Below are 25,195 nucleotides of genomic sequence, written 5' to 3'. Positions count from 1 at the left end.
AAGAGAAACTAAAGAGCCTCCTGATGAAAGTGAAAGAGGAGAGTGAAAAAGGTGGCTTAAAGCTCAACATTCAAAAAACTAAGATCATGGCATCTGGTCCCATCACTTCATGGGAAATAGATGGGAAAACAATGGAAACAGTGACAGACTTTATTTTCTTGGGTTCCAAAATCACTGCAGTTACTATCTGCAGTGATTTTGGAACCCAAGAAAATGAAATTAAAAGACGCTTGCTCCTTGGAAGAAAAGCTATGACAAACCTAGATAACATATTAAAAAGCAGAGACATTATTTTGCCAACAAAGGTCTGTCTAGTCAAAGTTATGGTTTTTCCAGTAGTCATGTATGGATGTAAGAATTAGACTATAAAGAAAGGCTGAGTGTCGAAAAATTGATGCTTTTGAACTGTGGTGTTGGAGAAGACTGTTGAGAGTCCCTTGGGCTGCAAGGAGATCCAACCAGTCAATCCTAAAGGAAATCAATCCTGAATATTCATTGGAAGGACTGAATGAAGGAAGAAGCTGAAGCTGAAGCTCCAATACTTTGGCCACCTGATTCAAAGAACTGACTCATTGGAAAAGATGCTAATGCTGGGAAAGACTGAAGGCAGGAGGAGAAGGGGACGACAGAGGATGAGATGGTTGGATGGCATCACAGACTCGATGGACATGAGTTTGAGCAAGATCTGGGGGTCGGTAAAGGACAGGGAGGCCTGGCGTGCTGCAGTCCATGGGGTCACAAAGAGTCAGACACAACTGAGTGACTGAACTGAACTGAGCTGAAGCCTGCCGCCTCTTGTCCAGCAGGTGGTGCTACAGGTTTGCAGTTGTGCAGGCTGCTGGCTTGTTGAGGGCAGGGATCTTAGGACCAGAGGGGCACTGGGTGGTCCAGCTACAGAGGTGGGGAGAGCTATCCTTACCAACACTTGCTAGAATGTGCTGTAGGGGGAGAGAAAAATAATAATACTTATTAAGCACCTACTGTATGCCACGTACTGCTGCTGTTGTTCAGTCGCTCAGTCGTGTCTGACTATCTGGACTGCAGCACGCCAGGCTTCCCTGTCCTTCACCATTTCCCAGAGCTTGCTCAAACTCATGCCAAGTCAGTGATGCCAATCAACCATCTCGTTCTCTGTCATCCCCTTCTCCTTCTGCCATCAATCTTTCCCAGCATCAGGGTCTTTATTAATGAGTCCTTCCAGTGAACACCCAGGGCTGATCTCCTTTAGGATGGACTGGTTGGATCTCCTTGCAGCCCAAGGGACTCTCAACAGTCTTCTCCAACACCACAGTTCAAAAGCATCAGCCTTTAAGGTGCTCGGCCTTCTTTATAGTCCAACTCTTGCATCCACACATGACTACTGGAAAAAACCTAGCTTTGGCTAGATAGACCTTTGTTGGCAAAGTAATATCTCTGCTTTTTAATATGCTGTCTAGGTTTGTCATAGCTTTTCTTCCAAGGAGCAAGCATCTTTTAATTTCCTGGCTGCAGTCACCATCCGCAGTGATTTTGGAACCTAAGAAAATTTAAAGTCTGTCACTATTTCCATTCTTATTAAGCACCTACTGTATGCCACGCACTGTACTTGGTGCTTTTAATAAACAGTTTCACATTTAATTCTCACAGTTACAGTGACAAGGAATTTTACAGATGAAGAAATTGAAGTTCAGAGAAATTGATTAATTTGCCGAAAATGGCACAGGCTCTGAGTGCTGGAGCCAGGATTGGACCTGGGGTACCTGGCTCATTGTGCTTCCTTCCAGACAAAATGATCAGAAGTGGGAGGGGCAGGCCAGGCAGCCCCATGGTCCTTAGCGACCTCAGGCTGAGGAAGCCACACTTTTTTCCAGGCCCCCCATCCTAGCAGAGTTCCTTGTCAAAAGTCCAAACTTTTCTTGGCTGAAACAAAAGGAAAAAGGATTTATCTTCCCTGGAGTGATGGTGTCAGGGCTATAAGTATATCCTGGGCTCAAGAAATCTGGGGCACAGTAAGGGGGCAGGCGGTCAATGGGGCTTTCGTCCCTGCTCCCCCAGCATCTCCCATACTGCATTCTTGTCTTCACAGAGGCGCTGAGCCACTGCACAGAGCACCTGCTGGGGTCTGAGTTGACCCCACCAGACCCCTGCTACAGCTGCCAGTGCCAGGTGAGCCCTCTTTCCTTGGGGACTCCTCCAGCCCCCTCTTTTTCCTCCTCTGTTGCTGTGACTCCTCTCTTTAGCACCTCCAGGCTTCCCAATCACCCCAGCAACATTCACCCACTTATCCTGAATGTCACATTCCACCTAGCCCCTGCGCCTTCCCTGCGGTTTCTTCCTGTGCTGTTCCTATGCCCTTCCATAGGACCTGACTTGGCTCTGCATTCACCGGGCCTGTCCTGAGCTCAGCTGTCCCCTGCCTGAACGCTACATACCCTCTGGGAGCTGCTGCCCCATGTGCCAGGGTTCGTGCCCAGTTTTGCTCTGCATCCTCAGGACATGAGCCGGGAGGGAGACAGGAGGCGTGGTCTATGGGCCAAGTGGGCAACCTGGGGTGTGCACTCCGAATGCAGGCTTTGTTCTTTTATAGAAACGGAGGGCTGTTCGTTAGAGGAGGGACCCGTGCCGTGGAGGGAGGCAGGGAATGGAGCCTGGATTCTCCAGGGCCGGCCAGAGGCTTGTCAGGGGGCTCAGGGACCCCAGGCCCACTTAGCAGGGCATCACACTGCTGAGCTGGCAGTCAGACCAGAGAAAGTCCCAGCCTCTGGCTCTTTCAGTATCCTGGACGCTCTGGATATCCTGGGCGCTGGCGTAAGGTCTGCCATTTAGTCGGCCATGGTGCTGCTGGTTGAAGAAATTAACACCCTGAGGGTACTAATTGGATGGGGTGGGCACCGTCCTGCCCTGGGCCTTCAGGGTGAGCTCATGCAGCCAGAATGACAGTGCTTCCCCGTCCCCATTTCTTTGTCCTCAGACTGTGTGGTGGAGGCTGCGGGCCGGACAGCGGCGGATGGAGAGAGCTGGAGGGACCCCAGCAACGCCTGTGTCACGTGCACCTGCCGTGTGAGCTGGGGGAGGGGGGTGGGGGGTGGAGAACCTTACAGGCAAAAGTGAAGGGCCTCAGGACACTGGACCAGAGAACATGGGGTCTTCAAGGTAATTCGAAAAAGGCGCCCCCTCTGGGTGAGAGGGCAGAGGTACCCCTGTGTGAGGGCAAGCAGCTGAAGGTGATTTCACCCCCTACCTGAAGTGGGTGCCCTTATAGGAAAAGGGTTGCTTGCCCAGTCCCTGATGCAGAAGTGTGAGGTCAGGGACTCCAAACCCTACCGGAAGTCCCTAGAGCAATGACGTTTGTCCTCAGCGGGGCCATGTGGAGTGCCGCCTGGAGGAGTGCCAGGCGCTCACCTGCCCTCGCGGCTGGGCGAAGGTGCGGGAGGCTGGCAGGTGCTGTGAGAGGTGCCAAGGTGCGGGCCAGGGCCATGGGGCTGGGGGTCGGGCGCGCGGAGCGAGACCCAACGTGAGGGACGGGCATCTGACTCTCGCCACTTCCCGTCCCCTCAGCCCCCGCCCCGTCGTGCGCGCACCAGGGCCGGCAGGTGGCCTCCGGGGAGCGCTGGGACGTGGACGCCTGCACCAACTGCTCCTGCATGGCAGGCACCGTGCGCTGCCAGAGCCAGCGCTGCCCGCCGCTCTCCTGTGGGCCCGTGAGTGCCAGGGTCTGGGGCGGTGGGATGGGTGAGCACGTGGCGCGGCCCACCTGGAGCACCGGGGAAGTAGGAGACAGGGCTCGCCCGGGTCGTGCAGTGTCTGACATGGCCACGAGGTGGCGTCCTGACCTCCTCCAGCAGGAGCTCGGGAGCCAGGGAGCCTCCCCGGAGATGCTCGGTCCTCCGGGGAGGCTCAGCGCGGGGCCCGGCCGGGAGCGCGGCGTGTCTGACCGTGTGCGGGGCGGAGGCCAGGACGAGGCCCCCGCCCTGAGTCCCGGCAGCTGCTGTCCTCGCTGCCTGCCCCGGCCCGCTTCCTGCATGGCCTTCGGAGACCCTCATTACCGCACCTTCGACGGCCGCCTGCTGCACTTCCAGGGCAGCTGTAGCTACGTGCTGGCCAAGGACTGCCGTGGCGGGGACTTCAGGTGCGCCGCTCCCTCTGCCTTTCTCCCTGCCCGCCTCCCACACCCGGCCCTGCTGACCCCTGCACCCTGCCTCCCACCTGCAGCGTGCACGTGACCAACGATGACCGGGGCCGGAGCGGCGTGTCCTGGACCCAGGAAGTGGCTGTGCTGCTGGGAGACGTGGCCGTGCGGCTGCTGCAGGACAGGGCGGTCACGGTCAGTAGAGCCAAGGATCCGGGGGCCGGTCGGTCAGCGCTGTCCCCTTCTCTGTCCCGACCTCGGTCCTCTTCCCACGTCCCTTCTCCAGGTGGACGGGCGCCCTGTGGCCTTGCCCTTCCTGCAGGAACCGCTGTTCTATGTAGAGCTTCGGGGACGCACGGTGGTGCTGCACTCCCAGCCAGGGCTCCAGGTGCGGCCGGGGCCAGTGCAGGGCAGGGGGCGCCTGTTCTGTAGGAGGGGTAATACCAACTACCTGCCAGGCCATGGGGCCAAGGAGCTGATAGAGTTCTGCGGGATTCTAGGGGGAAGAGGAATCAGGGCTAGAGAACTCCAGGTGTGATGAAAGGAGTTCTGAGCCTGGTTTCCAGCCACCGATGTGCTGGGGCTCTTAGGCCATTACCTTAAGCCAGTCCTCTGAGTGAGTGAGTGAAGTTGCTCGGTCGTGTCGGACCCTTTGTGATCCCATGGACTGTAGCCTACCAGGCTCCTCCATCCATGGAATTTTCCAGGCAAGAATACTGGAATGGGTTGCCATTTCCTTCTCTAGGGGATATTCCCTACCCAGGGATCGAACCCAGGTCTCCCACATTGCAGACAGACACTTTACCAACTGAGCCACCAGGGAAGCCAGTCCTCTGGGCCTCAGCTTTCCCATCCCTCAAGTGGGGGAAGCGGGGGGCATTGTCAACTACCCTCTCCTAGATGGTTTCAGAGATTCCAATTCCCATGTCAAAAAGTAATTCACTCCCTTGCCTCCAGCCACAAGCACATTTGTAAGTATACAAAATATGGCTTATCTACACTTAGGATGGGGCTTCCCAGTTGACACTAGTGGTAAAGAACGTGCCCGCCAATGCAGGAAACATAAAAGACGCAGGTTTGATCCCTGAGTTGGGAAGATCTCCTGGAGGAGGGTATAGCAACCCACTCCAGTATTCTTGCCTAGAAAATCCCATGGACAGAGGAAACTGGTGGGCTATAGTCCATGGGGGTCACACAAAGTCAGACATGACTGAAGCAACTTAGCACACACGAAAACTTAGGATACAGACTCTATTTGTGCTTTGTCCTCTGTAAGGCCTGAATGCCCGTGAGGGAGTGAATCTCTGGAAGTGGGTTGCATTTCACGGGGAAGCCTAGCTCAGGGATGATGACGGGAGAAGGTGCCCTCCTGAGGGAGCTGTGTTCACCTCTTCACGTCTTCTGTGTTTGCCCAGGGCTGACACCGCAGGTGTCTTCCTGGCCTTGGCTAGAGCAAGCCTCCCTTTCCTGAGGCACTCCACCTGTCCTTTCTCCTCCCCTCCTGCAGGGGGCATGCTGACACACCACAGAGACGGGCCCTGGGCTTCCTGGGGCCCCTGGCTTTCTCCTGCTCTCCAGTCCCCACCTCTCTGCACAGGTGCTGTGGGATGGGCGGTCCCAGGTGGAGGTGAGAGTGCCTGGCTCCTACCGGGGCCACATGTGTGGGCTCTGCGGCAACTTCAATGGCTTTGCCCAGGATGACCTGCGGGACCCTGAGGAACTGCTCCGGTCCACTGAGGCTGCATTTGGGAATAGCTGGCAGGTGAGTTGCACAGAAGTGAGAGGTTGGGGGAGGCACAGTTGAGCCTGAGTCTCAGAGCAGCCCTCTGGTAAGGAAAGGAGGGGTTGGGCTTTGGGGCTTTCAGGAAGGTTTGGGGTCTTCTTGCCTGTTACAGTGCTGGGGTGGGGGGGGGCGCCTGTTGGAAGGGATCTCATCAACTGAATCCCCAAGGCCTGCTTCATCACTCACTGACTCGAAGTCTCGGACAAGACACTTAACTGCTCTGGGCCTTGATTTGACAATCTGTAAAATGGGGGAAAGGAAAAGTAGCTGATGCTTTCTTTGCTGTTCTTGTAAGGAAGTTTTTGAGACTACAACAAAACATTTGGTGCAAAGCTCTTGGAAGAACATAGCACACAAAGGTCAGCTGCCAGGCCGCTGACCTGATCAAGGCCGCCTTCCCCTTCTAGGTCCCAGAGGGCCCAGGACCTGGTCGGCCCTGTTCCAAGGGCCGTGAGGTGGATCCATGCCAGGCAGCAGGGTACCGTGCCAGGCGTGAGGCCAACGCCCGGTGTGCGGTGCTGAAGTCCGCCCCGTTCAGCCGCTGCCATGCTGTGGTGCCACCAGACCCCTTCTTTGCCGCCTGCGTGTATGACCTCTGTGCTTGCGGGCCCGGTTCCTCCTCTGACGCCTGCCTCTGTGACGCCCTGGAAGCCTATGCTAGCCACTGTCGCCAGGCAGGGGTGACACCAGCCTGGCGGGGCCCCACACTCTGCGGTGAGGGGGTAGCGCCCAGTGCAAGCTGGGGAGAGGGTGACACAGAGGGCTCAAGTCTGGACAGGAAAGGTTCAGGGAGGGTTACGGGGTTGGGTGGGGAGCCTGGGGACTGGATGGTGATTCCTCCTTCCACTCTGCCCGCAGTGGTGGGCTGTCCCCTGGACCGCGGCTTCGTGTTTGATGAGTGTGGCCCACCCTGTCCCCGCACTTGCTTCAACAAGCACGTCCCCCTGGGGGAGCTGGCAGCCCACTGCGTGCGGCCCTGCATCCCCGGCTGCCAGTGCCCAGCGGGCCTGGTGGAGCACGAGGGCCACTGTATCTCACCCGAGGCCTGCCCCTCTGTCCTGCTCACTGGGGACCAGCTGCCCAGCACTCCGCGCAACCCCAGCCAGGAGCTTCAGGGGCCAACCTGAGCCCGGACGACACTGACCAGGACTCATCCGGACATGAAGTCTCCTTTTGGCGAGCACCTCCCGCCCGACCTGGGTGCTGGGAGGCTGGGCGTGGCTCCCACAAAGACCCCAGCTGTGTTGCATCGGAAACAGTAAACTCAGGGTCCACCCTAAGGTTTCCTTGTGTGTATGTGTGCTTCCTCCTGGTGCTGGGGTGGTGGGGGAGCTGTTTGCAATGTGGGGTCCAGAGGTCAGTGTCCAAGAATTGGGGTGGTGGCAGCTGTGGGGACTCAGGCCCAGACCGTACACACTCCCTGAGCCTGCATCCCTGGGCTGCCCCGCCTGCCACACCCTGGGCTGCCTGGGAAACCCTGCCGTGGGCAGGAGGAGGACCCAGGAGTCCCAGCCCAGCCCTGTGCTTACATGTCGTAGGCACAGCCTGTGGCCCCTCTGCGGGGGCTTCTGTGGATCCTTGTGCAATCGTGCAGGGGCTGAGGAGCCCGGAGAAGGGACTCAGTCCCCACATCGCATCCCCTTTCCTTGTGGTTTTGGGGATATTGAGAGCTCAGGCACCCTGTGGGCCACTCTAAGATCTGGTGACACAGGGACCCCGCGCCTGGGGTGAGGAACGGGAAAACAGTATGTATGTGATGACATGCAGACCCATGAGGGACTACACACACAGACCCTCAGAAGCCCAGATAAATCCACGCATGCACCCCGTGTGTGTTCGCAGCTACACCCACCCCTGATGGACATGCGGGAAGGGGACACGCGTGCAACTTTCAAAGACATCCTTATAGGGAAAAGAACTTGGGAGTCTGAAATTGAAAAAAAAAGTCTTTTTTGACAAGAAAAGTCTCTTTTCGAAGAGAACTCTTAATTCTCTCTGCCACCTATCAGCTGTGTGATCTTGGTGTTTTAGGGATCTTAGCTAAACAATTGGGGTTGGGGGACTCAGTTCTCTTGGTGGGGCCCCCAGTATTCCAACAGGGTTGAAGGGAGAGCCAGCTGAACTGAGACCCCGTGCCTGCTTGTTCAGCCCGCTTCTGCTGGGGCCCCTTTCAGGGAGCTGTTCCAAGACTCAGGCAGGCCAGGATACTCCTGACAGCAGGGGAAGATGACAAACCGTCTCATATGCCCTTTCTCCCCCCTTGTCGTAACTTACGCAGTGTCCTCACCCATTTATCCCCTGTGTTGTGGGGAATAAACAGAATGACCACGGATGGTTTGCAGCAAGCACTAGGGAAGTGCGTTACAGTTCACACTTGGGACCACATTTTCCTGGAGCCTGTTTCTTGGGCTGTGTCTCCAGATGAGGGAGACAGTGCCCTGTGTTAGTTAGGGCAGCTTACTCTCTGGGGCCTGATCTTCTCATCTGTGGAATGGGGATGAAGATGATTCCAGTTGCTTCATAGAGTTGCTTCAAGAAAGGATCACACGTCTACAGCAGCATCTTGTGTCCTGGCATGCAGTAAGCTGTTGGGAGCTGCTGCCTGTCTGGGCATGTTGTTGTTCAGTCGCTAAGTCGTGTCTGACTCTTTGCGACCCCATGGACCGCAGTACACAAGGCTTCCCTATCCTTCCCCATCTCCCAGAGTTTGCTCAAACTTATGTCCATTGAGTTGGTGATGCCATCCAACCGTCTCATCTTCTGTTGTCTCCTTCTCCTCCTGCCTTCAATCTTTCCCAACATCAGGGTCTTTACCAATGAGTTGGCTCTCCGCATCAGGTGGCCAAAGTATTGGGTATATATCACATCTATAATGCAGTTGCAAGCTTCATATATACAATTTTTATTTTTTTAAATCTACAAGCTACTTTATTTCCATTAGAAAAATATTATCTCTACAAAATTTGGTCCAGTTTCTTCTCCTTTACCTCTACCATTCAAACTTTAATTTTACTCAAGTAAAAGCAGAATCACATATTTGACATAACAAAATACTTCACATCATTAAATTAAGAGTTTAATTGAATTAGGTGTGCTGATTCTTGTTCCGCGGGAATAGTAACTCATCTTTCCTGCATGTTATTTCCTTCTACTTTTATTTTTCTGAGTTAAGTAAGGTATGTCTGTTTTCCCACACCCAGCAATACAAGTGTTATAGAAGTGTAATTTATAATATTGGTAACTAGACTCATCATTAATCTTCAATTCATGTTCAGTTCCCCTTATTATATGGTATTTTCATAGTATTTCAACCTTACACTTTCCAACAAATATTAAGCTATTAGTTAAAAAATATTATTAAAATTCCAGACTAAAGAACACTGGGCCCACTTAGAGTCATGCTATTGTGAGAGGTCCTTGCACAGCTATTGCTTTAATCTCAACACAGTCTCCTTTGGGCAAAGCAGCAACCTGGTAAGCAGCTCAAGCAGGAAAGCTACTCTGGAAATATTGTTTGTAGATGTCATTGACAGTTTTGAAGTCATTTATGTCAGCCAGAAAAACAGTTGTTTTTACCACATTTGTGAAGTTGCAGCTTGCTGCTTTCAGAATTTCACCCATGTTTGTAAGAGCCTGTTTAGTCTCTTCTGCCACCCCTCCTGGCACAAGTTGTCCACTTGCAGGGTCCATGCCTAGGTGTCCTGAAATGTAAATGGTCCTGTCGACTAACACAGCCTGTGGGGACCAATGGCCACTGGGGCTTTCGCTGTGCTGATCACCCTTCTGATCAAAGATGACATGGCTAACCTTTTCCCTTGCTGCCCCTCGGAGACAACTATCCAGTATATGACTTACTCATGCCTCTCGGGACTCCATATATATAGTTGACATTTGAACAACATGAGTTTGAACTACACAGATGCACTTATACTCACAATTTTTTTCAGTGGTAAATACTACAGTACTCCACCATCCCCGATAGGTTGAATCCTCAGATATAGAGGGCGGATTGTAAGTTATATATGGATTTTTGACTGCAGCAAGGGTCGGGGCCGCTAACCCCTGTGTTGTTTAAGCATCAACTGTATACACAAAGCAGATGTTCACGCGGGGCTGCAAACGAGCACCCGCACACATCTCTCTCTGTCAGAGTCACAGTCCTCACCCCACACTGCCACCCACGTGGCCGAGAAACCTGGATCCAAGTCAGGCCAGCGTCTCTAAGAGACTTGGCTGAGGCCCAGGCCTGGCTCAGATGTCAGGGCCCTGCATTACTGAGCTCAGGAGCCTTTGTCTCCTTCTTCCCCCTGTCCCCAGCTCCTGGTCCTTCTCTTTCCAGGAGCAGCAGGGAGTAGGGTGGGGGACACCCTCCTAGGCCCCCAATTCCATGGAGCAGGCAGCCCCCCTGGGGGACCTAGGGCTCCCTTGTAGCCCCAGGCAGGCCTTGGCCCTGTACCAGCACCTCTTCCGGTGCCCTGAAGGCCTAGACCAGCTCCAGGCTGCCCTGCGGCAGGTGAGGGCCACAGGGCACCATCTCTGAGAGGGCAGGTGTCCATGGGGTCTGATTCCACCTTGCCTTCCCAGGTGCAAGAGGGCCGAGCCTGCCCCTCGGTCCTGGAACTGCCCACCGTGCTGCTGCAGATGGAGCGGAGCCGGCGGGCCCAGGAGCAGGTAGGGGCTGACCAGCCAGGGGGTGAGGCAGAGGGCGGGGCGAGTGCCCCCTCACGTCCCGGCATCCCGCCTTCCTGCAGCTCCTGTGGGATTTGGAGTTGCTGACTGGGGCAGGGCTGGGCCTCTTCTGGCCACCCTGGGCCCAGTTCTGTGGTCTGAGGGCCCAGGTCCAGCATGCACAGAACCAGCACAGCAAGCCCCACAGCAAGACCGATGACAACTCTGAGCGGCTGTCAAGTGGGGTGAGCTGGGGCTCAGCTGAGAGCTGGGGGGGGGGTCAGTGAGACACTGGGGCACTTGTAGTGGTAGAGAAGTGGGAGGAACATAGGCTTTGGGTTCAAATCTCTGCTCTGATGCTTCCTGTGGACCGGAAGCCTGTTTCCTTCCTCAGCTACAGGATGGGGAAGATAAGAGCTCTTTTCAGAGGGCTGCTGGGAGGCCCATGAACTCATCTGTGTAGAGGTTTAGCACCCTGCTGGACATACAGGACCATTCCAGCCTGTTACTGTTCCGTAATGAACTGTCCTAGCCCAATCAACTGCATGGTGACTCCATGCCTTTAGCCATGGCTGCAGTGAGAGATGGAGAAGGCAATGGCACCCCACTCCAGTACTCTTGCCTGGAAAATCCCATGGATGGAGAAGTCTAGTGGGCTGCAGTCCATGGGGTCGCTAAGAGTCGGACATGACTGAGCGACTTCCCTTTTACTTTTCACTTTTATGCATTAGAGAAGGAAATGGCAACCCACTCCAGTGTTCTTGCCTGGAGAATCCCAGGGACAGCGGAGCCTGGTGGGCTGCTGTCTCTGGGGTCGCACAGAGTCGGACACGACTGAGCAACTTAGCAGCAGCAGCAGCAACAGCAGTGAGAGAGGAAAGCAGGGCTGATGGGGCCCAGAGACAGAGGTGCTGCTGCCCAGGTGCCCCTGAGATGGGACTCCGAGTAGCCCCAGCCCCGGGTCCCTCCCTCCAGGGCTGGTGGCCCTCACCCTGGCCCGCCACCCCGGGAAGGATGGTGCTGTGGTGACTGGAACCAGGATGTGCCTTCCAGTCCTGGCTCGGCACCCCGCTGCCTGAGGCCCTTTGGGCAGGTTAGTAGCTGTAGCAGGAGTAGGTGTTAGTCATGACTACTGGGGAAGTGTCCAGCAACCATTTTTGGCCAGGGCTACAGTCTCATCTGAAGGTTGGAGTGGGTAGGAGGGATCCGTCTCCAAGCTCCTTGACTTGGAGGGAAAGGGGAGGGGTCACACAAGGGCACAGAAGCCAGGAGATGGATCCCTGGGGGCTGTTTTAGAGGCTCCCTACCACACTGGGGGATGATGCCATGTGGGCTGGGGCACCCCCCAGTCCTTCCAGAATTCCAGGCTGTGCCCACTGCCCCAGACTGAAGACTCCCTGAGCCAGAACCATCAGCTCCTGGAGGGGTAAGTCTCCATGGAATTCCGTCCACTCCATGTTGCCACACAAAGTGACCAAACCCAGGACCCTTTGCCCTGTCGCCCTCCAGAACCCTGCCCCTCCTCATGCCCCTAACTCCTCCTGGGGCTTTTACTCAGTTGAACCCACGTGGTTGCCCCACAGTCCCTGGAAAGGATAACCTCAAGTTCCAGCTCCCGGCATCCAGTGCTGGGTGCAGACGAGGGGGAGGGGAGGCTGCCGTGGACTGAGTTTGGATGATGGGGTGGGAAGACTCCTGCAGCCTGCTGTGGGTGGGGAGTCCTACACCCCCCCCAACCCCCCACGTAGCAGAACCAGAAGCAAGAGGTGCCTGAGGCAGTCCTTGCACTCCTGCAGGGGGCGGGCAGCGGACCCACCATCAGCCGCGGATCTGAGGGAAGCCAGCCTGGATGCAGACCCAAGGCAGGAGAGCCCTGGCTTGCCTGAGGAAGGGCCCACATCTGGTACTTTGACAGGAGGGGTTGGCAGCCAGGAGAACAGAAGCCCCTGGGTTAAATTCAGTGACGTGGATGCTGAGCTTAGGTTGGGGCAAGCTGGAAAGCCATCACCCCAAGTCCCAGGATTCTGGTTCATCCTCACCAATTCTTCTTTTCATACCTTTTTGTGGGGCTTCCAGGGCAACCAGGGACAAAAAGTAGGTTTTCTGTTTTAAAAAATAATTTGATTTATGTATGTATGTTTGGCTGTGCTGGGTCTTCATTGCTGCACAGGCTTTTCTCTAGTTGCAGCAAGCAGAGGTTACTCTCAGCTGAGGTTCAGGCTTCTCATTGCAGAGGCTTCTCTTGTTTCAGAGCACAGGCTTCAGGGGTTGCGGCACTTGGGCTCCGTACTTGCTGCTCCCAGGCCCTAGAGCACAGGCTCAATAGTGGTGGCGCACAGGCTTGGTTGCTCCACCACCTGTGCAATCTTCCCAGCTCAGGGATTGAACCCTCGTCTCCTGCCTTGGCAAGAGGATTCTTTACCACTGAGCCACCTGGGAAGCCCCAGGTTTTCTTTTCTATGCCAACTCCACCTGATTGGTGCCAGCCATCTCAGGCCCTGTGTCCAGGATGATCCTGAAGCTAAGCTGGGGCTCAGAGGAGAGAGTGCTGGGAATGGCTGTCTGTCCTCCCTGTCCTCCAGCAGGGACAGAACAAAATGGCAGCTCCAAGCTGCCACCCTCATGCCAGGCACTGGGGAGATACAGGGCACAAAACAGACTTGCTAGTCACTTGTCCTCATCTCTGAGGAGATCACAGCCTAGTGAGAGAGTGTGACAATAAGCAGGTGATTAGAATTCATCAGGATGGATGCTGTGAGCCCTGGGTCTGTTCATTTAAATGAAACAGGCTCTCAAATGATTGGTTAAATAATAAGCCTAGCAAAGTCACAAGCTTTTTAATTGTGACATCGTGTATGGGCAAAAGAAGGAAAGTACAAATGATTATTTTCTGATTGACAGAAATTTTACAAGTATATTATCTCTTGGGACTACATCGGCGGAAGATATCTATTACATTATTATAACCAGTGAAATAAATGATCCAGTAAGACAATGGATCAGAATTACAGAGGAACGGGGTTGGAGGTTATTTTCACAGTTCATGGCAATAATTTCTGAAGGCTTGGGACTCTTACCAGATGTCTTTGTTCAAAACTCTTCCAAAGACAGATTTGTTTTCACAGAGAACATTCCCATTTGGTTACTGTTATGAATATTCACATATTCATGTTGCATAAAGATGGCATTTCTTGTGAGAGTTCTCAATTTAAGACCTTATGAAATCAGGTTCTTTTAAGTGGTTTTATGAATGCAAAACGATGCTCCTTCCTTCACAGCTGCAAAGGAGCAGTGACATTTCATCTCTTTTTTTAGATTCCTTTTGTTAATTATAAAGACTTGCAGTTTTTAGACTAGCCTCTGGCCTAAAATTCCACTTCTTGAATTTCATTTGATTTTGCCTTCCAGAAACCAAGAAAGAGCTAAAGAGGATTATCCTTAACAATAGAAAAGTCAGGCACCTATTGTGGGGCTGGACAGGACTTTGTGTCTTTGACACAAGAACAAAGTAGGGGTGTCCTTAAGAGGGACTGGTAACCCTGGCAGGCTGTCCCTTCCTGCTCCTGGGCTGCCTCTGGCAGTTTTGAGGAAGACGGTGTGTAGGTTCCTCCAAGGTGGTCCTTGGCTGGGAGGGTGAGGAAGATGGGGTCAGCTGTTGGCAGGCAAACCTGACAAGCAGACACACAGCTGGCTGTGTAAATAAAGGTGGGATGGTGAGCTGCGAAGGCCGTGCAGTTCCAATGCCAGCCCTCAGGGTACCCTACCAACACCACTGGGTTCAGTCCCTTCACCTGCTGGGGACTCCCTGGGCCTCCTGGTTCCAGTTCAGGGGTGTGTGTGTGAGGGGCTGAGACATGAGCAGACATCTGTCTTTCTCCTTCAGGTTGCTTCCAGGAGCTGAACGCTACCACCAGCAGTAGCCCTGGAGAACCAGGAAACTCAGAGTTCAAGGTGAAAGGGTGAAGTTGCCTGGGCAAGACCCCTCTCAGATGGGGGATAGCAGAGGTGGGGTCTGCCTGGGAGGAGACTGCTGGGGTGGGAAGCCCACAGCCGGGTGGAAGAAGGGGCCGTCGTTAAAGCACCTTTTAAACTACATAACATGGGTTTGGGGCTTCCCAGGCTATATAGTCCAGGAGGTTGCAGAGTCAGACATGACTGAGTGACTAAGCACAGCACAGCACAACATGGGCTTTACAAATTCAGGAGTCAGGGCAGGGGCCTAATGGAAGTAAGGCCCACTGGGGCCCTGGGGCCTCCAGGCTCTGCTGGGGGAAGTGGCCCTGGAGGGAGGATTCCCTCACAAACCTGGGACAAAGTGTTCTTCCTTCCTAGGACCTGGCCCAGAAGCCAGAGGGGAGCCAAGCAGAGCCCACGCCCCAGAGGCCCCATCAACTATCATCCGGAAGCCTACAGGAGAAAAAGCTGGCTCAGGGAGCCCCAGGGCCCCCAGGCCTCCCCTCCTCAGGCCTGCCAGAACCCCAAGATCCCCTGGAGGGGCTGGGCTGGAGCTTGGGCCAGGAGAGAGCAGAACAGAAGAAACTGCTAAGGATTGAGATTCCTCACAATCAGAGAGAGGGGGACCCTCAGGGTCAGGGTAAGAGAGAGAAGACAAACCAGAATCCAAGCGGGGAGGCCACTCAGGCTCTGATGGAAGAGGTGTCTCAAGGTCAAAGGTGTGAGGGCCTCCAGGGTGAGCACAGAGGGGCGCCTCAAGGTCAAAGCGAAAGTCGCCTCAAATGCGGGAGAAAGGAGGCCCTCCCAGAGCCGAGGGCAGATTCTCCCCGGGGTTCGGAAGAGAAGATCCTCCAGTCTCCCGAGGGCAGAGACTGTATCCCACCTGCCTGGGAAGCGGCTCGGGGAGAGGGGCCCCGGGAGAAAAGCGGCTCCCCGGGGGACTTCCGCAGGTCCCTGGGGGAACGGATGGGGCAGCCTGGGGGAAGGGCGGGCCCAGGGCCCCGGGGAAGGACCACCCAGCTGATGCAGGTTAAGACCGACGGCCTGAGAGGAAACAGCGCACCGGCCCTGGGAGCGCAGGGGCCCCTCCGGGAAGGGTTGCGGGCTCCGCTTCCGCTCGCTGGGCCCCCGACCCGGCCACTGCTCCCAGGCCCAGGAGCGGTGATGCTAGCGGCCCCATGCACTGGGGGCTCCGGGCAGCGGGAACGGCCCGCTGCTCTCCCAGGGCACCTGGGCCCGCTGAGCGATCCACACTCGCTTCAGGGCCCAGGGGGAAGCCCTGGCCCCGCGGAGCATGAGCTGGGCGGCTCCACGGGGCTTCCGGGCGCCTTCGGGAGACCGAGGGGTGCTGCGGAGGCCCCCAGAACCTCGAAGACCGCCTGGCCCGAGCCCCTGAGCAGAGACCGGGCGTCGGCGAGCGTGAGCGCCGCGCAGCAGGCGTCGGCTCTGCAGCGGCTGCTGGAGCTGAACCGCGAGGCCAGGCGCCGGCGGCAGCGGGACCGCGAGCAGCAGCGGCTCCGGGTGCGCGGCCGGGCCAGGCGGGCGGGGCCCAGAGGGGCGGCCTCTGGGCCGCTGACAGTCGCCTCCTGCAGGTCCTGGAGCGCCTCCGCATCGCCAGGAACCGCCATTGCCGGGTGCACCCCTTGGAACCCCCACCGAGCCCAGCTCAGCTCCCACCACAGGCAAGACCCCTAGGAGAAGGCGGTGGGGCCACAACGACCCTGCAGGGGCGGGGGCCGGTGGCCGAGCTGGGCGCGACCTGGATCGCTTTGACTGGCGTCTATCCCGCACTTGAGATAACACCTGCGGAGTGGGCCGACCCTCCAGAGCACAGAGGGTGCTGCCCTCTGCTGGCCGCTTCGAGCCCGGGGGCCGGGAGGCACCGGCGGGCGCTCAGCGTTCCGTCCCGCCTCAGGAGGACGCGGCAGGGCGACGACGCGCCCTGAGGGAACAGCTGGAGCAAACGCACCGGGAAAGGACCGGGCGGCTGCGAGCCCTCGGGGTCAGGTGAGGGGACGGGCGGGGAGGCTTGTGGAGTGGTGGCGGTCACTTTTTCCTGACATCTGGTATGAAAGTCCACTCTTCCCCAGGAACACCCAGAACTTCCAGCAGCTACTGTGGCCCCTCGGCGCCGCGGAACCTGACGAGCATCGCTCACCCTTCCGAGGCCTCTCCAAGTCTCTGATGAATCCTCAAGGAGATGATTAAAGAGATGGGGGGTTAAGGGAAAAGCAAGAAGGCAACCTGCAGGTCAGAGGGAGTTCCAGAAAGGCCCAGAACGCAGCCTCAGCGCCTGGGAGAGCCAGACACAGACACACATGCAGCTTCGCCCTACCAGGAGGTGTGTTATTTCTTCTTCCCTCCCCTAAGCCCTCTGCCCTGCTCGAGGTCAGAGGGCCAAATCCCGGGGATCCAGTAGCGAGAAGGCCCCATTCTTGCGGAAGAAAGATTCAATGCGGCACATCTTGCAGGAGACCAGTTCTTGCTTCACTGGGGGGCCTGGGAAAAGATGTCAGAGGCCAGGAGTGGGTTCCTGGGAAAAGAATCGGCAGAGCACAGGAGCCCTGCCTGCATAGCCCTAGGAGTCTGCCTGTGTTGTATCCACTTTGTAAGTGTGCAGAAATAAAAAGAAATGCTTCTGAGAAGCGGGAGTTACAGGGAAACAGGGAGCTGGCTGGCTGCCCACCCGGGTCAGCAGTGATGGCCAAATGCCAGTCAGCTGTGTGCCAGCACCTCCCCCAGCCTCAGAATCCTTCACAGAGGAGGGTGGTGGGACTCCCAGCCATGCTTGCTACAGGGACAGACAGAGCTGGACTTCTCTGGGGCAGACAGGGCTTCTTTCTACCTTCTGCTTTCATTTGGAAATTGTTCCTTTCCTCTCCCTTTAGGGAGAGGAAATCCTGGGGCAAATCCTTGGGCCCTGGGGGGATTTTTTGTTAAGGCCAAATTTCAACTGTTTATCCTCAATCATCCACCTTTTCTGTGCAGGAACTGGAGAAAACACCTGACTGAGTAGTCTCACTTGAAATTCATGACCACAGACAGCAAAGGAACTCTCATCAGGCAGCAAACCCATGACACTCCCTGGCATATTCTCTGTCCCACACCTTGACTCTTCAGCTCAAACTACACCACTGCCTTCGCTCCTCTCCCACCCAACTAACGACTATGAGTCAATCCAGATGGACAGCCTTCTTGCCAATACCATGTCCTTACATATCACTGTTCCCCCCAAGCCCGCACCTTCTCCCTGCGTGATCCAGCCTCTGGAGCAACCTGGGTGAGCCCACCCACTCTCAAGGCTTTAAAGAGCACCTATATTCTGATAACCCCCAAAACTGTGCCTTCAGCTCTGACCTCACTCCAGAGGGCCACATCACCGACACCTCCAGCACAACATAGCAACGCTGACATTCACACCCCCCAGCACTCTCCCTACCCCCAGTCTCTCTTGCTGTAGCTGCTTCAGTCAAACACCTGCGTGTTGGCATTGCATTCTCTCCTGTCATTCAAACCACCAGTAAGTTCCATTGAGTCTTCCTCCAAACACATCCAGAATAGATTTCAGCTCAACTGCTAATCACTCTAGTCCAAGCCACCGTCATTTCTTGCCAGGATAACTCAACCATCTGCCAGTTTGTTCTTACCCCAAAAAGGCCACAACCTACAGAACAGTCAGGGTGATTTTTTTTTTTTTTTAAGTAAATCAGTATCATTCACCTGCTTAAAACTCGCCATGGCTTCCCCTTAAACTTAGAATAAAACCCAGCTCCTCCCCCTTGTCAGTTAGCTCACTCGGCCTTTAGGTCCTGAGGCCTTTCCTGACAATCCATCCCAAAGCGCCACACGCCCCTGCCTCCTCGCCCATCATGCCGTTTCATTCTGGAACTTGGCCCTCTCTTGCTCTTATGTTTCTCCACTAGAATGGACGCCCCCAAAAGGAGTGTCCATGTGTCTCGTGTGTCTAGTGCCAAGAGCGCTGTGGCTCGTGGCAGGTTTTCTGTGAGGTGGATAATTTCTGGGAGGTTGGGGCTCACCCAGCTGCCAGCCATATGTGAAGTTGGTGGTGATGGGGAAGAGGTAGCGTTTCTCTGGCACGTCCAGTTTTCGGGTGCTGAGGTAGCGGTAGCGGCCCTGGAAGTCGTGGGAGATGCCTTCGTATAGCAGGGCCCGGGTGGCAGGCGGGACTGGGTACATTTCTGACTGAATAGGAGCCTCCAGGGCGGGGCTGGAAGCCCTGGAAGGAACTGCTTTGGGGGTGGGCGGGGGTGAGAGTGGAGCTTTGGGGGGCAGGGTTGGCAGCTTGAGCGGCAGGCGGGCTGCAGCCTTGGCCTTCTGCTTGGCCTTCACCAGGGACCCGTACTTGTGGTGCCACTCGCAGCGCAACATCTTCTCCCTCAGGTATTCCTCCTTCCAGAAGTTCTGCCGCACCGTGTCCATGCTGAGTTGCCGAGACATGGTGGCAGAGGAAGGAGCAGGCGTGGGGTGCCTGCTGCCAAGGGGTGAGCACAGCAAGCAGAGTCCCTCTGACAGCAGGTGGCTGCCCAGGGACAGTCACTTGGCAACCATGCCTCACCTCACACAGGGCCATGCCCTCAGCACGCTTCACCTGCCTTGCTTGCTGGGGCAGCCTCAGGCCAGGGCCCACTGGCTAAGAGCCTTGACCCGCAAACCTCTTGCCAGACTCAAACTAAGTATCTCTGGTTTCCAGGTTTGCTGTGGTTCCTGCTTCCATCCCTTGAGGTCCCGACCGCTCCCAGCCAATACAGACTCAAGCAGGGGCACCAGGGGTCTGAACGCAAGCCTGCTTCTGTTCCCCCTGCCAGAGCCGGTCGCCTTTAATTCAGAAGGCCGGGCTGGCACAATCTTCCTGGTCTAACTCTTCTAGGCCTGGGTCTTTGGCAAAACCTTTTCCAGCCTTGCCAATCAAATCCCCAAGAGCCTCCTTCTACACATGTCGTTTCTAACACCCAGCCTCAGATTGGAGAGAAGCAAGAATGTTATTTTAATTTAACATCAACAGTGACAGCACAGGGAAGAGGCAGTGGAGAGAAGACACTCAGGTTTCCTGTATCCCAACCAGCCTTAATTTTAATGGCAGAGCCCCAGCAACTGGAAGCACCCCAGCTCTGGTGCCTCTCAGTAGAATGGGAAGGGGCAGGGAATTGGAACTCAGAGGCTAAGATCTTAGAGAAGGGCTGATGGCAACCCAGGGAGAGGCCGCAAGGCGGAGGGGAGTCCTCTAGCGCAGGTCTTCAGCCGTGAACATGCCCCTGGCCCTGCGCAGGATGGAGTCCTTGGCAGCATCATACGGGTGCTCCTTGGACGGGATCTCCAGTACAGCCGGAATGGAGCGCTGGTGGGCGTCAAGGGCGTGCCGCACCATCTCTGCAATGTACTGGTTGATAAGGATGATGCCGATGTCATCCCGGTTTAGAAACTGCCTGGAGGGAGAAATGAGAAGGGAGAAATGAGAAGGGAGTCCAGGGCGGCCCACTCTGAGTTGGTGGCCACAGATGGAATGGGCTTAATCCAGAGAGCGCAGTGGACAAGAGAAAAAGGTGCTACACTAAACTCTCCACTCTGTTTAGAGTCCATTTCATTCAAAAGCTAAGGGCATGGCTTCTACTCCACCCCCACCCCCGCCGCCTGGAAGACTCCCAAATGATCTGCTAATAAGATGAGGGTGCGTGCTGGTGCGTTCCTTATGCTGCCTTCAGGTAAGAATGGGCGAGGACAAGACTATATATATATATGCCAGTCTCTTTGTATCTGCATAAAGAAAAAAGCAGAAAGATATGGAAAAAAAATACATGGTGAAGGAAGTAATGAAGTAGAAGAGGTGAGGGGTTGAGAGTGTGACTTCTCAATGTGTAGATCTTTTAAAGATTAATTTGTAAACTACATGAACATGTTAACTTTTCAAAAGGAAACAGATTAAATTTCTAAACACACAAAAAAATTTTTTGTACCACACCATGTGGCACATGGGATCTTAGTATCCCAAACAGGGATCGAATCCGTGCCCCCTACTGTGGAAGCATAGAGTCTTAACCACTGGACCGCCAGGGAAGTCCCCATAAAAATTTTTAAGGGGGGAAGGCATTGTTCGGACCACTCATGGTCTATGCTGATAAGGGCAGGGGGTGGATCAGAGGGGAAGTTTGGCCTGAGCCAGGAACAGAGCATAGGAAGAGGAAAATCAGCAATGAAGAAATCATACTTTCCACACAGAAGGAACCTGGCACTGGGCTCTTACTTTCTTGTGATCACCCACACATTCATTAATTTATTTACTCACTAAAAACTATTTACTATTAAAAAATAAAAGCTGTTTACAGAGTAGTTATTCTTTACCAGACACTAAGGCAGGTTAGATTTGATGATTTCAGAGGTCCCTTTTGGTTGGAAACTTGAAAAGATCTTGAAGTAAAATTTGTCCTTCTCTCATGACAACTTGAGTCACTTTACCAGACTGCTTAGAGATCAGCCTCCTGGGTCAGGGCTGATCATACCCCAGGCAAAAGGAACCAGTCTCAGCCAGCAGCTCAGGGCTGGGCTGTTTAGGGGAAAACAGGCAGGAGAGGTTTGTTCCTGGCACTTGGCATAGGGGCTCCAGAGAAGGGGTGTGGGAAAGAACAAAGGGCTGGCGCTCTCAACTCTAGGCACCAGGTCACCTCCTGGATTAAAGGACATGCCTGCACCCACAGCTTGAAACTACTGCTTTTAATCCGGGACAGGAAATGAAGCTTTGAAGCACAAGGTATCAGTAGAAGGTAGGACAGTCCTGATATTCTGTCCGCTGAGTTCAGGACAACGGGAAATTCCAAAGCAGACTGAGACCTGAAGGAGCAGAGTGTGGCCCTGGCTTAAGAAAGGCAGAAAAGGTGAGACTGGGTTCAAATCTTTGCTCCATCTTTTTCCGAATTGTATGACTTTAGTGTGTGCCTTTAACCTCTCTGAACTTTAGTTTTCTTACCAGTAAATGGGAATAACCCCTATCTTACATGATGATTGTGAGCTTCTAAGGGAGATAAAACACTTGAAAGCCTGAGCCCACTGCCCAGGTGTTCACTGAGTGAGTGGTTCCTTTAGGAGTCAACTCAGAAGAGTCCAGCGCTGGCAATGACCGGGGCCTGCTCTACGGGTGAACCGGGAGCTGAGAGTGGCCCTTTCCAGGCCTGGGCACCCTGGAAGTTCAGCTCTGGCGGGACAGGTTGGACCAAAGGGCGGTGCCCGTCCTACATGAGCGGTTCCTCTTCTTTCCTGACACAGGGTCATGTGAAGGGGGCCTTTGTGGACCCGATCTAGCCCTGGTCCCACCGAGCCCCGAAAGGGAACTTGGGCCGCAGTGGCCTCCTCTCCAATCGGTGGACCAACTTCTCCGACCCTCGAGGACGGGGTCTGACACTTCAGCCAGTGTCGCCCCCCCCCCCCCTCCCCTCCCCGCGCTCCCACCAGGCAGCAGAGGGTCCAGTTCAGGCCTCGCGGGCTACCTTACCGGAAAGTGTCTTCGATCTCATTGATGGTAGTATCCTTCTCCACCACCAGGAAATTAGGGTGGCGGTTCTTGTTAAGCTCCCCTATGCCGCCCAGCAGGAAGCCAGTCACAGTGTCCTCGTCTCCGATCACCGCAATTAGCTTCCCCCTCCCCGCCATCCTCACAGACCACCCGAGATCCTCAGCGACCGCCGGGTGTCACCGAAGCCCCGCCTTCGCAGCGCACCGCCTTTTCGGCCGCACCCCCACGCTTTAGACATGCGCAGTTGTACCACTCCGCCTCCTCGGACATGCGCATTAGGAGCAAAAGCGCCTGACTCAGAATACGCCTGCGCCATAGTGGGAGCCCTGAACCCGGGGACTACGATTCCCAGAAGTCCGCGCGGCACAGTCGACTCGCGCAGGTAAGTTCGCTGGTTCTTTGGCCAGGTGAGGCAATTGCTGTTGGACGTCTGGACGCCAAAGGAGAGACGGTTTCTGTTCTCCAGAGTAAGGTCCGAGTCTTTATCGTGTATGTATGTAACTATGGCACGTAGTTAACAACTAGTACATATTTGCTCAATTAATAAAAGGATAGATAAGTTAATGATGATACTCTTCAGTGAGTAGTGTGTCAATTGCTAAAATGTGAAACATACGTGGAAGCACCCATCAGGTGTAACTAACCCATGGGGGAGAGGAGGCGCGCGAAGAAGGCCGCTAGCTGGATGAGGCTGGTAGCGATGAGAACAAGAGGGTGTTGTTAGAAAGAGAAACAGCACGTGTGAAGACTTAGGGACTAGAGAAAACAAGTGCCTTCAAGGAAAGAAAAAGAATTTGGGAGTTATCCTGAGGACAGAGTTATTCTGAAGGATTTTAAGCAAGAGAATGATACGGCCAACTTTATGTATTAGGGATAGGTTGAGACCTGTGCTGTGTGAGCAGGCAGGACTGAAGGGAGAGAAACCGTTGTGGGAAGAGATGATGGTGGGCAGAACCCAGGGAGTGGGAATGGGGAATGTGAGAGTCTGGTGGAGCCAAGAAGTATTTAGAGACAAAGAGGATAGAACTGGTATTAGATATGTTTGGGGAGATATGAGGGGGGAAATAGACAAGGTGACTTCCAGGTTTCTGGCCTGTGCAGCTAGATGGACGGGAGTCACATTCCTGAGAGAGTGAACTCTGAGATGAACATGTTGAAGGAGAAGGGGCCACTCGCTCCCCCTCCCTTCTAACAAACAGGCGTCCTGGCATCTGGCATTTGATCTGTGGGTTGAGAGCACTTGAGCCATCCGGATGGTCTGGTCTGGTGGTTACATGTGTGATAGGCTCGGGATTTTAACCTAAGTGGTATGAATCTCGGCCTTGCTACTTAGAGGTATGATTTGGGACTCATCACCAAAATTCTCAGGACCTTTATCTCTTCAGGTAATAATGTGCCCGTCTCATAGAGCTGTTAGGATTAAGTGAGGTAGAGTCCTTACATGCTTAGCAGCCGAGGCCATGCTACCACTGAGGGAGAGCAGCGGGACTGGATATCCATAAATACATCCCCTCACAGGTGGAGGGCAGCAGGAGGAGGAGGAGGCCGGCAGCCTGGCAGGAAAATGCTCCCATCTTGGGGCAAGGTGGGAGGGGAGGCAGAGAGTGAGGAAGGATGTGAGTAGAAGCACCTGGCTCGGTGCCTGGCACAGGGCTGGCCCTTAATGGCCATGAATGGCTGGGAACTTGAGAAGGGATCTCGCCTTCAAGGGTCTGTCGGGTAAGGGAGGGAGCTGTGAGAGCACCCCATTCATCACACACACCTTCATTCAACCAGCCTTTATCAACTGTGGCCATGGAGAGGCTGAGAACATGAGATTGATAAAATACAGTTTCTGTCCTCAAGGAACTCTCTCGGGACTGAGGGGAGAGTAAAAATATCACAGGGACGGAGATGGACTTACAGAAAGAGAGGCCCTGGAAGGGTCTTGAGGGGGAAGAGAAGGACAAGAGGAGCCAGGAGGCAGACATCCTTTGAGTGAAGAGGTAGGGGATGGGCGTATTTGGAGCCAGGCCACGTGTGTTGGGTTTTCTCTGGTCAACCCACCGCTATGTGCCGAATATCTGGAATGAGTCTAGAGCTGGGGGATCAGTTGAGTGAAGCTGCCTTGCCCTGCTCTGGCTACTCAATTGCTCATTTACTCCTTGGTCACACCTGTCTGTATTCGACCTCCTAGGTCAGGGAGCGCAGTCTGGTGGGGCAGGCCCACCCTCAGATTCACTGTTACAGACGAGGGTAGTAGTAATAAATGCAGCCAGAGATGTGCCCCAGGGCAGCATGAGAGCTGGGGGGCAGGTCTGGGAGGATAGGGAGGGGTTCAGGAAAGCTTCCTGTTGGCCAGGAAGGTGAGGAGGGTGGAGAGGCAAGGATGTTCCGGGGCAGAGGCCCAAACTGCAGCACGTGGGTCTGGGAATCTAGAAGTTGTGAAGAGGGTAGGAGGTGGAGGGTGTGGTGAGAAAGGGTACACCACCAGCTTGGCTGGAGGTTTCAATGAATGGGTAGGGAGGCTCTGGGGGCCTTGTTAGGACACGTAGACTAGACTAGAAGGGAGCCACAGAAGGGCCTTAGACCAGAGAGGGCCACAGTTCCTGTAATGTGACCACCCTCCTCTGGCTGCAGTGTGGTGAGCTGGAGGGAGCTGCTGGTGGATCAGGAAGGAGGGACCAGTTCAGGAGGGAGGCCCTGAGCAAGGTCGGGCTGGAGGGACAGAGGAGACCCAGCTTTGACCCAGGACCTAGCTGGAGTGACAGGTTCCTGGGTTCGTTTGTGGTTCTGCCTGCCTGCTGGTTGAGGAGCGTTCCTGCATGAGCCAGGGGTGACTGTTTTTTAAGGTCCTGATTTTGAGAACATCCTTGAGCTCAGTCCGAACAGAAACCGGCCTCCCGGTAGTCCCCGGGGCAATCTTCTACAACACAGTGTCCCCCTCCCTCTCCCACCCCCAGCTCTCCGGGAATCTGAGGACCAAGCCCACATCCCTGACATGCCCCCCTTTCTTTGCAGCATTCTGTCAACATTCCAGACCTCCCCAAATAGATGGCCCAGAGGGGTGCCTCTCTGCCCCAGGCCCTTCCCCTGGACCTGACTCGGTCCTCGAGGGGACAGGCAGCCAGCCTCTGCCTCCCAAGGCCTGGTTGAGGGTCAACAGCCAGAGCTGGCCAGC

General features: G+C 55.0%; 4 protein-coding genes and 1 pseudogene across 8 annotated transcripts in view; 2 read left to right on the top strand and 3 right to left on the bottom strand.

The window, feature by feature from the left end:
* KCP (kielin cysteine rich BMP regulator) overlaps positions 1-7,171 on the top strand; it is a 46,617-nt gene extending 39,446 nt beyond the window's left edge. For 2 of the 4 annotated variants that reach the window (XM_010804494.4, XM_024991152.2), the window contains 11 exons: positions 2,066-2,145; positions 2,342-2,441; positions 2,951-3,039; positions 3,338-3,440; positions 3,538-3,680; positions 3,936-4,108; positions 4,192-4,303; positions 4,395-4,496; positions 5,706-5,870; positions 6,299-6,605; positions 6,750-7,171. In XM_010804494.4, the coding sequence (XP_010802796.2) occupies positions 2,066-2,145; positions 2,342-2,441; positions 2,951-3,039; positions 3,338-3,440; positions 3,538-3,680; positions 3,936-4,108; positions 4,192-4,303; positions 4,395-4,496; positions 5,706-5,870; positions 6,299-6,605; positions 6,750-7,018 (1,643 nt within the window). In that variant the 3' untranslated portion in view covers positions 7,019-7,171. Of the gene's footprint in view, positions 1-2,065; positions 2,146-2,341; positions 2,442-2,950; positions 3,040-3,337; positions 3,441-3,537; positions 3,681-3,935; positions 4,109-4,191; positions 4,304-4,394; positions 4,497-5,705; positions 5,871-6,298; positions 6,606-6,749 lie in introns of those variants that run through there. The other 2 variants (XR_001500238.3, XR_001500239.3) reach the window with 1 other exon arrangement.
* A 2,076-nt stretch (positions 7,172-9,247) lies between these two features.
* Positions 9,248-16,746, top strand: LOC104968434 (collagen alpha-1(I) chain). 2 transcript variants are annotated; one of them, XM_059885934.1, is made up of 7 exons: positions 9,248-10,404; positions 10,476-10,804; positions 11,909-11,985; positions 12,356-12,462; positions 14,443-14,510; positions 14,892-16,520; positions 16,604-16,746. In XM_059885934.1, exon 6 carries the CDS (start codon positions 15,207-15,209, stop codon positions 16,206-16,208), a length of 1,002 nt encoding a protein of 333 aa, XP_059741917.1. In that variant the 5' UTR covers positions 9,248-10,404; positions 10,476-10,804; positions 11,909-11,985; positions 12,356-12,462; positions 14,443-14,510; positions 14,892-15,206; the 3' UTR covers positions 16,209-16,520; positions 16,604-16,746. The 2 variants fall into 2 exon arrangements, with proteins under 2 accessions (XP_059741917.1, XP_059741918.1); XM_059885935.1 differs by lacking the exons at positions 9,248-10,404; positions 10,476-10,804; positions 11,909-11,985; positions 12,356-12,462 and having other exon boundaries at positions 14,166-16,520.
* On the bottom strand, positions 9,288-9,691 carry LOC104972193 (2-iminobutanoate/2-iminopropanoate deaminase-like; annotated as a pseudogene).
* An 88-nt stretch (positions 16,747-16,834) lies between the features above and the next one.
* On the bottom strand, positions 16,835-19,409 carry ATP6V1FNB (ATP6V1F neighbor). The gene is made up of 2 exons (XM_010804498.4): positions 18,551-19,409; positions 16,835-17,012 (listed from the first exon to the last, which is right to left on the bottom strand). Exons 1-2 carry the CDS (start codon positions 18,969-18,971, stop codon positions 16,903-16,905), a joined length of 531 nt encoding a protein of 176 aa, XP_010802800.1. The 5' UTR covers positions 18,972-19,409; the 3' UTR covers positions 16,835-16,902.
* Positions 19,410-19,572: 163 nt separating this feature from the next.
* ATP6V1F (ATPase H+ transporting V1 subunit F) lies at positions 19,573-22,257 on the bottom strand. Its single transcript, NM_001045869.1, has 2 exons — positions 22,015-22,257; positions 19,573-19,957 (listed from the first exon to the last, which is right to left on the bottom strand). Exons 1-2 carry the CDS (start codon positions 22,170-22,172, stop codon positions 19,756-19,758), a joined length of 360 nt encoding a protein of 119 aa, NP_001039334.1. The 5' UTR covers positions 22,173-22,257; the 3' UTR covers positions 19,573-19,755.
* Positions 22,258-25,195: the final 2,938 nt, after the last annotated feature.

Source organism: Bos taurus, chromosome 4 (genome assembly GCF_002263795.3).
Source record: "Bos taurus isolate L1 Dominette 01449 registration number 42190680 breed Hereford chromosome 4, ARS-UCD2.0, whole genome shotgun sequence".
NCBI lineage: Eukaryota > Metazoa > Chordata > Mammalia > Artiodactyla > Bovidae > Bos > Bos taurus.
Note: the sequence above shows the minus strand (reverse complement) of the source record. Positions and strands in the feature narration are given on the sequence as shown.